Source organism: Bombus pyrosoma, linkage group LG11 (assembly GCF_014825855.1).
Source record: "Bombus pyrosoma isolate SC7728 linkage group LG11, ASM1482585v1, whole genome shotgun sequence".
Lineage (NCBI taxonomy): Eukaryota > Metazoa > Arthropoda > Insecta > Hymenoptera > Apidae > Bombus > Bombus pyrosoma.
In genome coordinates this window covers 16,061,863-16,074,464 of record NC_057780.1, presented here as the reverse complement: position 1 = coordinate 16,074,464, position 12,602 = coordinate 16,061,863, and the positions used below count along the sequence as shown (strand labels likewise).

Below are 12,602 nucleotides of genomic sequence, written 5' to 3'. Positions count from 1 at the left end.
CGGCTGAAATCGGCCGTGATTTCTTCGATCGGTCAATCGTCTCTCTTTTATTGCCTTTTGAACCATTCTGATATATATTTACTTATGCTTGCTAGACTGTGGATGTTCATACATTTTTCTGGAAGGGCGGAGGCGGAGGGAGGAAGAGGAGATTTCAATTGATAAAAATGTATCGATTTCTGCAGAATTTCTTCGACACGCTATTACGCATGATTTGTTCATTTTGTAATTCCTTTTCCGAATTCCAATACTCCATTCAAGAAAACGCTTTAGGAAGTCGTTCATACATATTCTTCTAGTTTTCATTTCATTCTTCTCTGATCAAGCTCGAACGACAATACGGGAATAGGTTCACGGTCGTCTCGAATGGAAAGTGTTTCGTCATGTTTTCACGGAACATTAATCAACGAAGCTATTTCGAACATTGAGGATAACCAGCGAACGGCCAGCAACACGTGCATCGCTCGGCATTTTCTTACCAATCGATCGGAGAAACTTGCTCGTATAGAACAAATTTCTTTTCCTATCGACGGTTGCAAAACGAAGAATTCGAAAAATGAAATTCGGCGAAAAGGAATGAAGACGATGAAGATAAAATATTGCAGTAAAATTAATGAAGTATGGAATGTTCCAGAAAAAATAGCTAATAAAGGTGTGATAAATATTCTAGACATATGGATAAAGGATACAGCCAGGTATAAAAGTGAAGGATCTTTTCAAGGAAATAAATAAGTAAAGCAAAAATGAACTATTCTATGAATAAATGGTCGAGGAGAAAAAACAAAGGTGCAATTAATGTTCGACGAAAATTACGTTTAATCGATAAACAGCTTTATACAATCGGTGCGTGAAAGATCGGAGCGCGATTTCCACACGGTCGCTCGTCACTTCTGGGTTTTCCCCAGCGTGATTCACGATACCGCGTCGCGTCGTGGTGAACACGACCCAAAAGGGAGCACGAAGCCGCCGCTATAAATTAACCTAACTCTTTACAAATATGTACAATGCAACGGAAAGATCGTGACGGTTCGCGTGTATATTCGACGCATACGAAACGAAATGTCGGTCGACGACTCGTCAAATGTTCACTTCCAAGAGATTTCTCTTGTGAATCACACTCCTTGCTGGATATGACGCACTGCTCGATCATCTCTTTTCCTCCAAAATTCCAGCACGTGACATTTACCTTTGGTTTCCTCGCCCTTCCACCAATAAAACATTTGTCACTCGTTGGGAAGACTCGAGATTAAAATCGTATGTTAATTTCTGATAAAAATTGAAAATATTTTGCTGTAATTCGAATATTGACGTGGAAGAGTGACATGTTCGCTGTTTTCATTTGCATAATAAAAACGCTAGTGACATCGAAATAGGAATACTAGTAATATCTCGTATGTTTTGCGATGTTGAGAAAACACGAACGATTCGGCTATTGCAATCGTACTTGGATATCTTCAACAACATTTCTTCAACGTTTAAGTGTTTGAAATATAGAAATTGAAAAATAAAATATTTCGGATGCGTAAAGCTGAGAAGAATATGAGTGGAACGGCTTGATCTCAACGAATTAGACACATTTCGATCTTATACGCATTTTCTACTGTAGTACAAACATTCTTGACCGAAATGGACACATCTTTTAATTATACTGCCTGATGAGCGGTGTCGACAAAATATTCCTTTTGCCCCTATGTACCCACCTGCTATGGTCTTCTTTCCAGCTCTGGGTAATATACATCTTTTAAATTGGAAATAAAACGGAAGATATGAAAAAAAATAAGTCCATTTTTTTTTTGTTGATTTTCTGACTTAAAATTAAATCACGAAGCAAATGAAAATTTAACTAAATACAAAAGCTCATATGTTATAACATTTCACCTAATGTCCCACTGGACAAATTGTAAAATAAAAATAAACGATATAATAAAAAAAAAAAATACAAAAGTTCAAGAAATGCTGATTCTGTAATTGAATAAATATCCGCATCGGTCGTGCGTTCTACATTGATATGTTAATCGGAGCGAAGATTCGAGTTTTCGCATGCGACGCCATTTATTCTATTTTTCCCGCTGGAAAAATCTCACCGTCGGTAAGGACAGAAGATAAAAGGTACGCGTAAAACTTCGTTGCATGGCCTGGCGAATACGATGGAACAGAAACAATCGTAAAGTTTCTCTTCTCTCTATATAATTTTCCTCTTTCTTCTTTTTTAAAAGCTTGATCTTAATTCATGAATCAATTTTAATTCCTGCTGCTAAACACTATATCAACAAGGAAAGAAAGAAAATACATATTATCATCGTATTTACATAAAATCGAATAAAAAATCTCTCAATTTTGCAATAATAATTACATAACTCTCTTCTTCCATTGCAATAAAATAATATCGAACGTAATAATATAGGCGATCATTATCAATGTTTAATAAGATAAATGGAGAGAAAAAATGTCAAAACAAACACGTTGCTTAAGTGTTATACGACGATAATAATAGTTCTTATTATCGTTAATTGTACATAGAAATTCGGTCTTGTTACATGGAAGATAGATGAGTATAATAAGGATCGATTTTTCATCCGTGATTCGAATCAATATACGATTCTCGTCGGTAGTATTCTGTAATTAATATAACTAACTGTAATAATTTTAAATAAAATTCGTCTGCAGGATGAGTCTATGAGATTTTACCGATCCCCTAGAGATCGTCCAGAAACACCAACTTGATGTGCGGTATTTGTCAAGAATCTCGAACGAAATTAACAAGATAGATAAACGCTTGTCACTTAACCTAATGATCCTGATCGTTGGATCGTGTTTGACGATTGATGGTGATTGATGTCTGTCGATTATAAAAGTTGTCGGAAATGATACATCATCAACGGTGGGAAAAATCTGGTGACGAGAATTGTCAGGAGTTTTCTACGCAACGCAAAAAGTTTTCTACGACAAGTCAAAAGTATCGGCACGCATTATTTTCAGAGGAATAACTTAATCTTACGCCTTAGAAATGTTCGACGAAAGTAAAAATTCTATTGTTCCGAAAAATTACTCAAATCCAATAGCCTGGAAAATATTCAGTGCAGGTCGAAAACAGTAAATCACCACAAACAAATCTCTACCAACATTTCGCGATTCTTAATCTCGTGCAATTATACTCCAAAGAACGTGAATACCTTACGAACGCGTATCAAACTGTTAGCCACATTCCTCCCAAAGGATCTCTCATCTCGCGTTTCTCCCACCAGTCTTCGGTTGACTCGAGGACGATCCGGAAGTAATCCCAAATCGAAGAGGAGTCAAGTGGTTTCGTTGGTCAGTTTCTCGGAGCCTCAGTAGGCCCTCAATCTGACTTCCATCTCGGGATCTTGTCGGTGGGTGAGATGAGGCTCGATGGTTCCGCTGGTTCCAGAACCACTTCCGGCCACGTGGTGGCTGTGATGACCGTGGTGATGATGGTGGTGATGATGATGATGATTCAAATGAGGTGGTTGAGTAGCTCCGCTTCTGTACGCCCTTTGTTTCTCGTCGAAATCGCGTACTCGTTGGTTATAACGTTCTAATTGGTCGCGAAGAAGAGCGTCTTCTTCAGCGGCGCGTTTCTCGTCGTATTCCAGACATCCAACACCGTCCAACCTCTCCAGGTCTATCCATCCACGCCACATCACGCACACACCGTTCATTATTAAGCGAGACCTGAGATGCACCTGTAAGCAAAATGACATTTTTTCGTGTTTACGTTATATACACAAGGATTAACCCAAAACGATTAACCGTCGACTTAAAGGACTGCGGGAGCATCTTAAAAATATCAGACGACAAGAGAATATAGAATTTCTCGGAAATTCTAACTGTGTATGATAAGAAGAACAAAAATTATACAGAATTTTTAATAAATTTAGAAACCGTAGGATGACAAATTTCAATTAAAAAAGGTAGAATTTCTTAACAATTTTAATGGCACTAAGCAAGAAGCTTAAGCTGACGCTAAAGAAATATACATATAATTTTCAAGAAATTTCTAACGCTTAAACGATATAAATTACATGCCAAACTGTTACATATATATTTGTCCTATCTTTATTCTCAAGAATTTATGGCATGGTATAGTACCACATTTCCCAGCGATGATTCACGCTATTTCCCGGAAATCGGGCATTCTTCCCGCAAGACTTTCGATTGTATTCGACCAGACGTCCACGTCTTAAACCCAAAGAGAATGGTCGTAATTAAAATACCAAGATTGTCGGTGTAATCTCTGGTGGAGCAAGAAACTCGTATCTACAGCACGCTTGAAACTGTTCCGTTCGACCGTTAAGACGTAATCTTTGCTCCTTTTCCGTCCCTCGAGAAGCTTATACCTTCGATGCACCGTGGAAGGGGTCCATTAAGTCCAGCGATCCGCCTTCGACTTTCAATCATGTTTTTCTCCCTCTCCCGCTCTGTGCCGTGAACGTTTCTTATTTCCAGAGAACGATTACGCAGATTGGAAGGTACAAGCTGCGAGGAGAGATGAAATTGCGAGGTCGACGATGACTAGCGGAGCCGTGTCGAGGACGAGAAAATCGGCCTTTTCGATTCATCTAAAGTATTGGGCTGCTTGAAAATTTCACAGTGATCCTAACAGTCAATATTAACCTAAACGTGAATCTCACAAAACCCATTATAATATAATATGATATATATATATTATGCGTCACCGTTTTTAACGCAATACGGAAAAATTCGATCTCTGTAGCTATAAAGCAAATCTTCTTTTTAAAGTGAAGCTTATTTCCTTAACATTAATCTACAAATTACCATTATCTTTGTTTATACTGGTTGGCAATAGAAAAATTTAGTTCCTATGTTCGATCTAAACCTCAAATAAAAGGAAAATATATCTAAGATTATTTTAAGAAGCGTTAGAATGATATTCGAATACGTTCGGATTAAAAAGATTAATTATTTAGGAATTACAGGAATAAAGTTCAAAAGGTGAAAATATGGCAGGGATAGCGACTGCGCTCTTCGGTTTTACGGTTTAGACACGACGTTGACCTACGAGCGATTTGCGCGAAGTAACAGGGACGGAAAGGAAGAGAAGGGTCGAACCGTCGGCCCTCGAAAAAGTCGAAACGGCCAATTATCTCTGCCTTGCTCAAGAGGGTTATTTTATTTCCTGGCAAATGGTTCTGTTTCCGGTCGTGTTGTAAAATTTAGAAACTGTTACGGAATCCAACTTCTGACCGTGAAAAACCGGACGAAGCTTCTTCTGTTCTCTCGAACACACTGCTCGAAATAATCAGAGACTCGCGTTTCCCATGTCAAAATTGATTTTCATGCTCTTCTCGCAATTGGTATAGTCCAGAGATATTATCAATTTTGTCGAAGTGGAAGAGTGACAACTACAGGTTGTACATTATTTAACGATGAATGGAAGAAATGCAAATGGTTTTTGACAAATGGGGCAGAAAAATTGGTAGGACGAAGAGACAGGAAAGCGTCGAACGAGAAATCATCGTTATTCGTTTCGCCTCCAGTTTCTTTTTTCATTGAAACGTACAGCTGGTTGTCGACGCAACGTAACAATGTAACCGCGCGGCATGATGCTCTTTATACGATCATAATCGAACCACGGGAGCCATCAGCGGGCGGCGTGAACCTCGATAGACCCGATAATCGAATCGTTTGCCGCCTTTTCTGAAAGACGACTGAATTACTCTGTAATTTGCGCAAGATAGCAAAAAAAGACCTTCGTCACAGGGAAACTTCCACAGACTGCCTTTGGCAAGAGGAAAGTTGAAACATCAGGAAATTATGGAAATTCTGATTACGTACAACAAAGTCAGAAGAGATAAAACGAGGAATCTGAATAATGGTAGTTGCGAAAGAGGAAAAATAAAATTAAAATTATTAAGGATACAAAACACGAAGAGTACGACAAAGGATACGAAAGGAAGGTTCCAAAATGAAGAAACAAACAATGAAGCTTGGCACAACTAAACTGAAATCTAAACCAGGGGAAATACGTCGAGGAAAGAACTTCGGGAAACTTGTTCGTCGAAGCTTCCAAAACAGACAGATCGTGTGACGTCAAATATCATGCACAATCGTAAGTATTACTCTATACAGAGGTGGTACGACTCTGCGTACAAATCGTTGTCTGACACGTAACGGGTAAGTACAAGATTCGAAGGACATATGCGATTCACGTATCTCTCTCGTTTCATTATAAATTTCTATTTAACCAACTGTCCCACCAACGTGCGTGTTCATATCACGACATCGCGTTTTTTATTCAGTCTGTAAACCGTAAACCATACTCAACGGTTGTCCAATGCGATTATTCAATCGAATAAAAGTGAAGAGAAGAACCAAGACAATTGAGTAAAAGAATAGACTCTACCTAACTAAATTGTATTATTTCGTATAAAATTTTTCTCTCAATTAATTAATATTATTCGTTTGTAAATTATTACGCACGAGCCCCAATAAATATACTTATCGCGTTATAGCCCCAATAAAGGCAAGATTATTGTACGATTATTGCACAGCGAAAGTCTGGAATTTTGCCCATAAAAGGGACGACACGAAATAAAAAAAACAATTGTAAAGGGAAGGGGAAGAAAGAAGAAGTCAAACCGACGAAATAATTTAAAGAACAACCGTCTTTAATCGTCGCCATAAGTAAGTTTCTCACGCGAACCGGAATCGTAGAAAGAAAAAAACATGAAAAAATCCATTCCACACCTTTCTCTTTCTGTCCGCCAGGGGCGTGACCCATTATCGCCAGGATAATAGGCTGCGATATTTAAACTGTAACGCGTGTCTCGTTCACGACTTTCGGCGAGCAACCCTTTCGTTGACTTATTTACATATTATACGATGGATGACGAGAGAGAAAGACAGACAGAGAAAGGAAAAAGGAAGAACGAGGTTGAAATGAAAAAAAGCAAGATGTAAAATCGACCCGACGCGGAACGAAAGGGGTGAAAAATCGGGAAAGGGTGGATGGCTGGCATAGCTAAATATGCCGAGACAAACGACCGGCTATTTCGATGGCTCTTTTGTTTTTCGGTAGGCGTAGCCGTTTTGCCTTTTTGCGCGCGGTCCACGTCCGGCAGTACAATGGGCAGAACGAGAGACATTCGTCAACGCAATCCTGCCGGAAAGGAGAACACCGTAATGGGGCATACGGTCAGTGTGTCGGGGGCCTTATGTCTATCCTCGAAATGTATCGTTACCACGGTCGTCTTTCTTTCCTGGTTCTTTGTTTTGTTTCTATTTAACTTACTTTAACGAGGAAAATAACCTTGGCAACTAAGCAAAGTGCGTTGACAGCCTTCTAATACAGAAACTAGAAGGAAGGAAATTTGAAGATCGTTTGAAATTATAGGGGAAGCCTTTGGTGGTTTGAGTTTGTCGAAGCGAAGCGCGTCGTTTGATCGAGTTTTGGCTCACGTTATGTCTCGCGATATTTTACGATTGGAGAAAAAAATAGAAGATACCGTTCGAGGAACTGTAATAGTTCTCTGAATTTATATTTACGCCAGTGAAGGGTCCACCGAGTATCCTGACAGACATATAAATCATTTTAACCTAGAACAATGCGTTTCGATTTTGGCCGAGAAATTTATTTCCCAAATTCTAATCCTAATTCCAATCAATGTAACTGCCAACTCAGCTATCTATTCAGTCACCTATTTCCGACATTATTAAACTCGATATTCATACGTTAAAGATTTCTGCTTTCAGAATATTAGGCACGGATATTAACTTATTCCTCGTTCATTTTTATTTCAACTATTTCTGATAATTACTGAAAATTCTCAATGCGAGAATTGATCGTGAATTAATAATAAATAAATAAAAAAACTATTTCTGACAGATGGCAATTCCTTGCTACTCGTAATTTATATAAATTTGTTGGATTTTGCGTTAATAAAATTACGCTTTCAAATCATTTTTAACGGAATATTATATTCAACTAATAATAATAGAGCCAAGCGTTGATCTGTTCCAATAAGCACGGCGTGAATAAACGAGATTCTACTGTATACGAAACACAAAATTCCAAAGGTAAGGATTAACGACTAAAATCAGATTGATCGAGCAAGGAAGAACGCGTAAAACGAGTGCGAACTGTCGAGGAAAGTTCGATAAGATCGACGAGAAACGACGAGCTCCTAGCGAACCCTTTTATTCATTTCGCCGGTCTTTATCGAGCTTTATCTAACTCGCGAATCTCTCCCTTAATTATTTCCTCTCTACGGGGAACGAGAAAGAGACAATGGTGGACACGTGCAGCCGTGCGTCGCTCTTTATTACGCCTCTTTCTCTCCTCCGCTCATTGTCGATTAAAACAAAACGCTGGCCGCGGGCAGCCGTGTAAAGAAGCAGGCAATTCCTCGTGTCTCTCTCTCTCCTTTCTTTTTATTTCCAGTAGAAAAATAATGAATCGTTAGCGCGACTCTAGGGTTCGTTGCCTGATAGCGGAGCGTAAACAGAATCCAGAGACGATGATGGCTCTGTGGGATGTGGATGCTGATGTGATTCACTCGTGATACGAAATGTATAGGATCGCGAGATTGTTCGCGATGGTTAAAACATGGGAAAATGTTGCGAGATGATAAGGACTCTCTCTCCTTTCTTTTCATTTCCAGTAGAAAAATAATGAATCGTTAGCGCGACTCTAGGGTTCGTTGCCTGATAGCGGAGCGTAAACAGAATCCAGAGACGATGATGGCTCTGTGGGATGTGGATGCTGATGCGATTCACTCGTGATACGAAATGTATAGGATCGCGAGATTGTTCGCGATGGTTAAAACATGGGAAAATGTTGCGAGATGATAAGGACTCGAAACGGGATATTTAAGATTTAGTGACATTCTGGCGGAACTTTAATACTGACTAAGTATCGGCACTTCTTGGTGTCAATAAGGAACCAAAGTCCCCTAAATTTTGGGACCAAAGCAGCCGGCATTTTTCGATAGAGTAATTTAAGTAATTTACGTAAACTTCGCGTAAAGAGTCGAGCTGCCCGCGATACCAACATACACCAGACACTAACATTTGGTCACAACGCGTTGACAATGTTGATGCTACCAGATGTAAAGGTGTCAATATCGAAATTCTTTGAAATAGTGATGCATTGATATTGAATTACTCTCGAATCAACGATCGTATAAATCATTGTTGACTGGGTAGCAATATATAGAATTTTTGTGAGATCCTTAGCAACCCGATATTAAATTGTTTCGAAATTTCTAGAAAATCAGACATAAATCAACACATATTCAGTATTGCAAAAAGTTGTAAACGTTAAGGTCCGACAGGAGCGAAACATTGTTACTTTCGATTTCTCTAAGGCCGAAAGTGGCGAAGAATTCTATCGGAGGAGTCGGCGTTCGCCCTTCGGAAGATCCCAAGAGAGACAGAGGAAGATTTATGACCCATTATATACCGGGTGACTTGTAAACCGTTCAGACATCTGGCACGGATTCTCGGGTTGTTCGACGGACTTGAAAAAGCGCTAATTGCCTCCAGTAGCTGTTAATGGGATCGCTGGATCTCTTGATTTCCAAAACTCACGCGGTATCGTCAATCTTAAAACGCCTTTTTAAATGATCTCTAAACTTCAACTTGTGATGTATCTTTTAATAACATTTATTCGTTTTATTCAACAAGATATTAGGTGATTAAGTAAAATTGTAAAAGGGAAAAGAAAGAAACGAAGCGAGAACTGACAGAGAAAGGAAAGATTTGTGATATTTGCACGCGTGCTTTTTAGAAAATGGCGAATTCGCGACGCACCTATCGATCGCGATGGCGACGCCTCGACGCCCCTCTTTCGGCGCCGGCGTACAAGGATACGAGTCCTTTTCAGTGGCTTGAAAAGGCCATGCAACGCTCATTACAATATTAAGATTCAGAATTAAAAAGTATGAAAATTGATCTTTCCATAGTTGACCCTACGAACAATAAATGTTTGTTAGACGAGACGTCGAAAAACGACTCCTTTTCTATGGAATTTTAGAAATTTCCTCGGACCGTATTTGTTAGTTTAATCTTTCGAGCAGCCATAAATTTACTGGCCGCGCTATTACGTTGTAAATCTTGTTCATCGTCCGCAGGGATGCCGAGTGGAGAATTTCGGGACCGGATGTCTGCCGTTCTGCTGAGAATGGTGACAAGGTGACACTATTGTTCGGGAGGTAAAGACGGATACTAAATTTCTCGTGGTGGCGACGCTACATCCCGGGACATACGACGCCAAGGACACGAAAAACTAGACGTTCTGTCCGAGCTCGTTTAATGACCTCCCTCCTCACATTTGTCAGTTCGGAACGGGCCAATTAAGGTGACAATCGCTGTTACGAGTATACAGATACGCTACCATAAATCTATTTGGGTATTTGCTAATAATTACAAATCACTGAAATTGCCCAATTATAGTTTACAATGTTTCTATATCGATTTAGGTACGATATTAATGGTATATCATTTAATATAAACAAGGTTAAACTTACAAATGTTTTCGAAAACTTAGGAATTACGACTTACAAATGACGAAAGGTCTTAGTCCCGCGTAAGCTAACAGGAGTAGCTAATTGTGCTTAAGAGAGTCTAGAACACTTATCGATGTCCGTCTACTGCGTTGTTACAATCATTCGTTACGACAAATGTACGAAATACTTTTCGATAAAAATGAAAATTCAGGGGAAAAGAAAAAAAAATAGTTCCGCGTAGATCGGTTAAAAATGCAGAGATTTACAAGCGATTACGTGGCAAAGGATTGAAGAAATATTCGCTGACCTTGCCCCGTTCTTTTTCAAAATCGCAGTCGTTGATGTCACCACCGTAATTTCCAGATGCGTTGCCGAAAACGAGCTGAAGGTTTGTTCCAGTCGCGGCGAACGCGATCTCCGTGTAACCTTCCCGACAGCCATTTTGAAAGCGTACCTGACGTTCTTCAACTGGTCTATCTCGGTAACCAGTGTATCTGACCTGGACAAGGAAAAATTCGGAAAATTTGTTTCATTGTCTTTCATTCGGAATTCCTATGATTACGCCAAAGATTAAAATAATTTCATTGCGCTCGATAATTCGAAATTTACTTGGACTTGTGAGTAGTTGGGTATGATTCAGTGGCGATTCTCAGAGATTTAAGTAGCCGTCGGAAGCGGATGAAATCAGCGACGGGAATTAATTCGCTAGGAAACGAGAAACGCGTAAAATTCAAGGAAACGATATTCTTTTTGAATGAATCGTTTGAATAAACCCAGTTGACTATTAATTAGCAGTACAGTTTCAAGGATAATTTCAATTTGGAAGATTTAATTTATATAGTTAAATTTAGATAATTTATATAGTTATCTAGGTGACTCACGTGTAAATATAAATATGAAGAATTGTATAAATCACTGGAGAACCGGATTTGAATATCGAGCAAGCTAATGGAACTACGTGGCAGGCAGAAGTAAACAAAATATCGAGAAAAACTTCAACAATTGATCATTACAACGATCAATCGATCATGACAATGTTAAGCTTTGAAACACGATTTATAGCATTCATAGCATTAGTAGAAGTATTTATAGTATTAATGGTCTTAGGTTACATGACTTTCAGATAAATAAACATTCTAATTACCCAAGTTCATTAGCGTTTCTGCTCCGTACCTTTGATCTGTTATCGAGGAATTCAGTTTTTTATCCGAACCAATTTGTTATTTCGGTTTTCTATCTACCAATTGCTTGTTAATGATATTGTCTAAATTATTAAGTAAACAAATAATGCTCAACTTACCTCGCTTTCGCGACTCAATCTCCTAAACAGTTCCTCCGTTTCGAATTTGGCCTTCTGATTCGGCACAACCTTGGGCATCTTGAACAGGAACCGAGGTCGTTGTTGTTCAAATAAACCCATACCATCAAAGGGGAGCACGCTGACACCCAGTCCTCCAGTCCCACTTGTGTGTTCGCTCATAGTGTGCATCATTTTGCACAGTTATTTCAAACCGGTCAATCAGATCAATTTACAAAGATCGATCGATCCGATCGAGCAATTTTATTTACACTTTGATGAAAACAATGTTAATCTAGTTGTCGATCGGTTTATCGTATGTGTCGCGATGTATATGCTTTTAATGTCCCTTCACAACGCACCAGATGGTTAAGAGAGGAATTTACACAGAGCACCAAAATCCACGCGTTCGACTGCACCGTATGGCGCCTCAGTGGAGACTAAGGACAATCCAGTAGCAAAAGCTTCGAGTTTCCTAGTCCTGAATCAAGCCACGCCTCCGACCTGCCTCCGTTTCCCCCACCACGTCTCCCTTCGAATCGCTAAAGGGTGAGCCTACGAGGAAGGAGAAAACCCACTCTAACGCGTCTATCGCCGGATTCATCCTGCACGGAGGGTAGAAAGGTTACGGGGTGACTCTGAAATTGCGTTACGGGATTTTGTAGTCGCTGTAGTGCTGCCTGATACAACAATCTTATAGAATAATTTACCATCTATCTAATTACGTATTAGTTATTTAGTATAAATTCTAAGTTTCTAGGATCGAGCTCCTTTGGACGAAACAACCGTTTTTCGAATGTGTTTTGTTGGTTGGAAGA

The 12,602-nt window shown here is 39.3% G+C and overlaps 1 protein-coding gene across 1 annotated transcript; it reads right to left on the bottom strand.

Annotated features, from left to right (window-relative positions):
- Positions 1 to 781: 781 nt before the first annotated feature.
- On the bottom strand, positions 782 to 12,206 carry LOC122572474 (protein big brother-like). The gene is made up of 3 exons (XM_043737443.1): positions 11,788 to 12,206; positions 10,795 to 10,986; positions 782 to 3,704 (listed from the first exon to the last, which is right to left on the bottom strand). Exons 1-3 carry the CDS (start codon positions 11,977 to 11,979, stop codon positions 3,330 to 3,332), a joined length of 759 nt encoding a protein of 252 aa, XP_043593378.1. The 5' UTR covers positions 11,980 to 12,206; the 3' UTR covers positions 782 to 3,329.
- Positions 12,207 to 12,602: the final 396 nt, after the last annotated feature.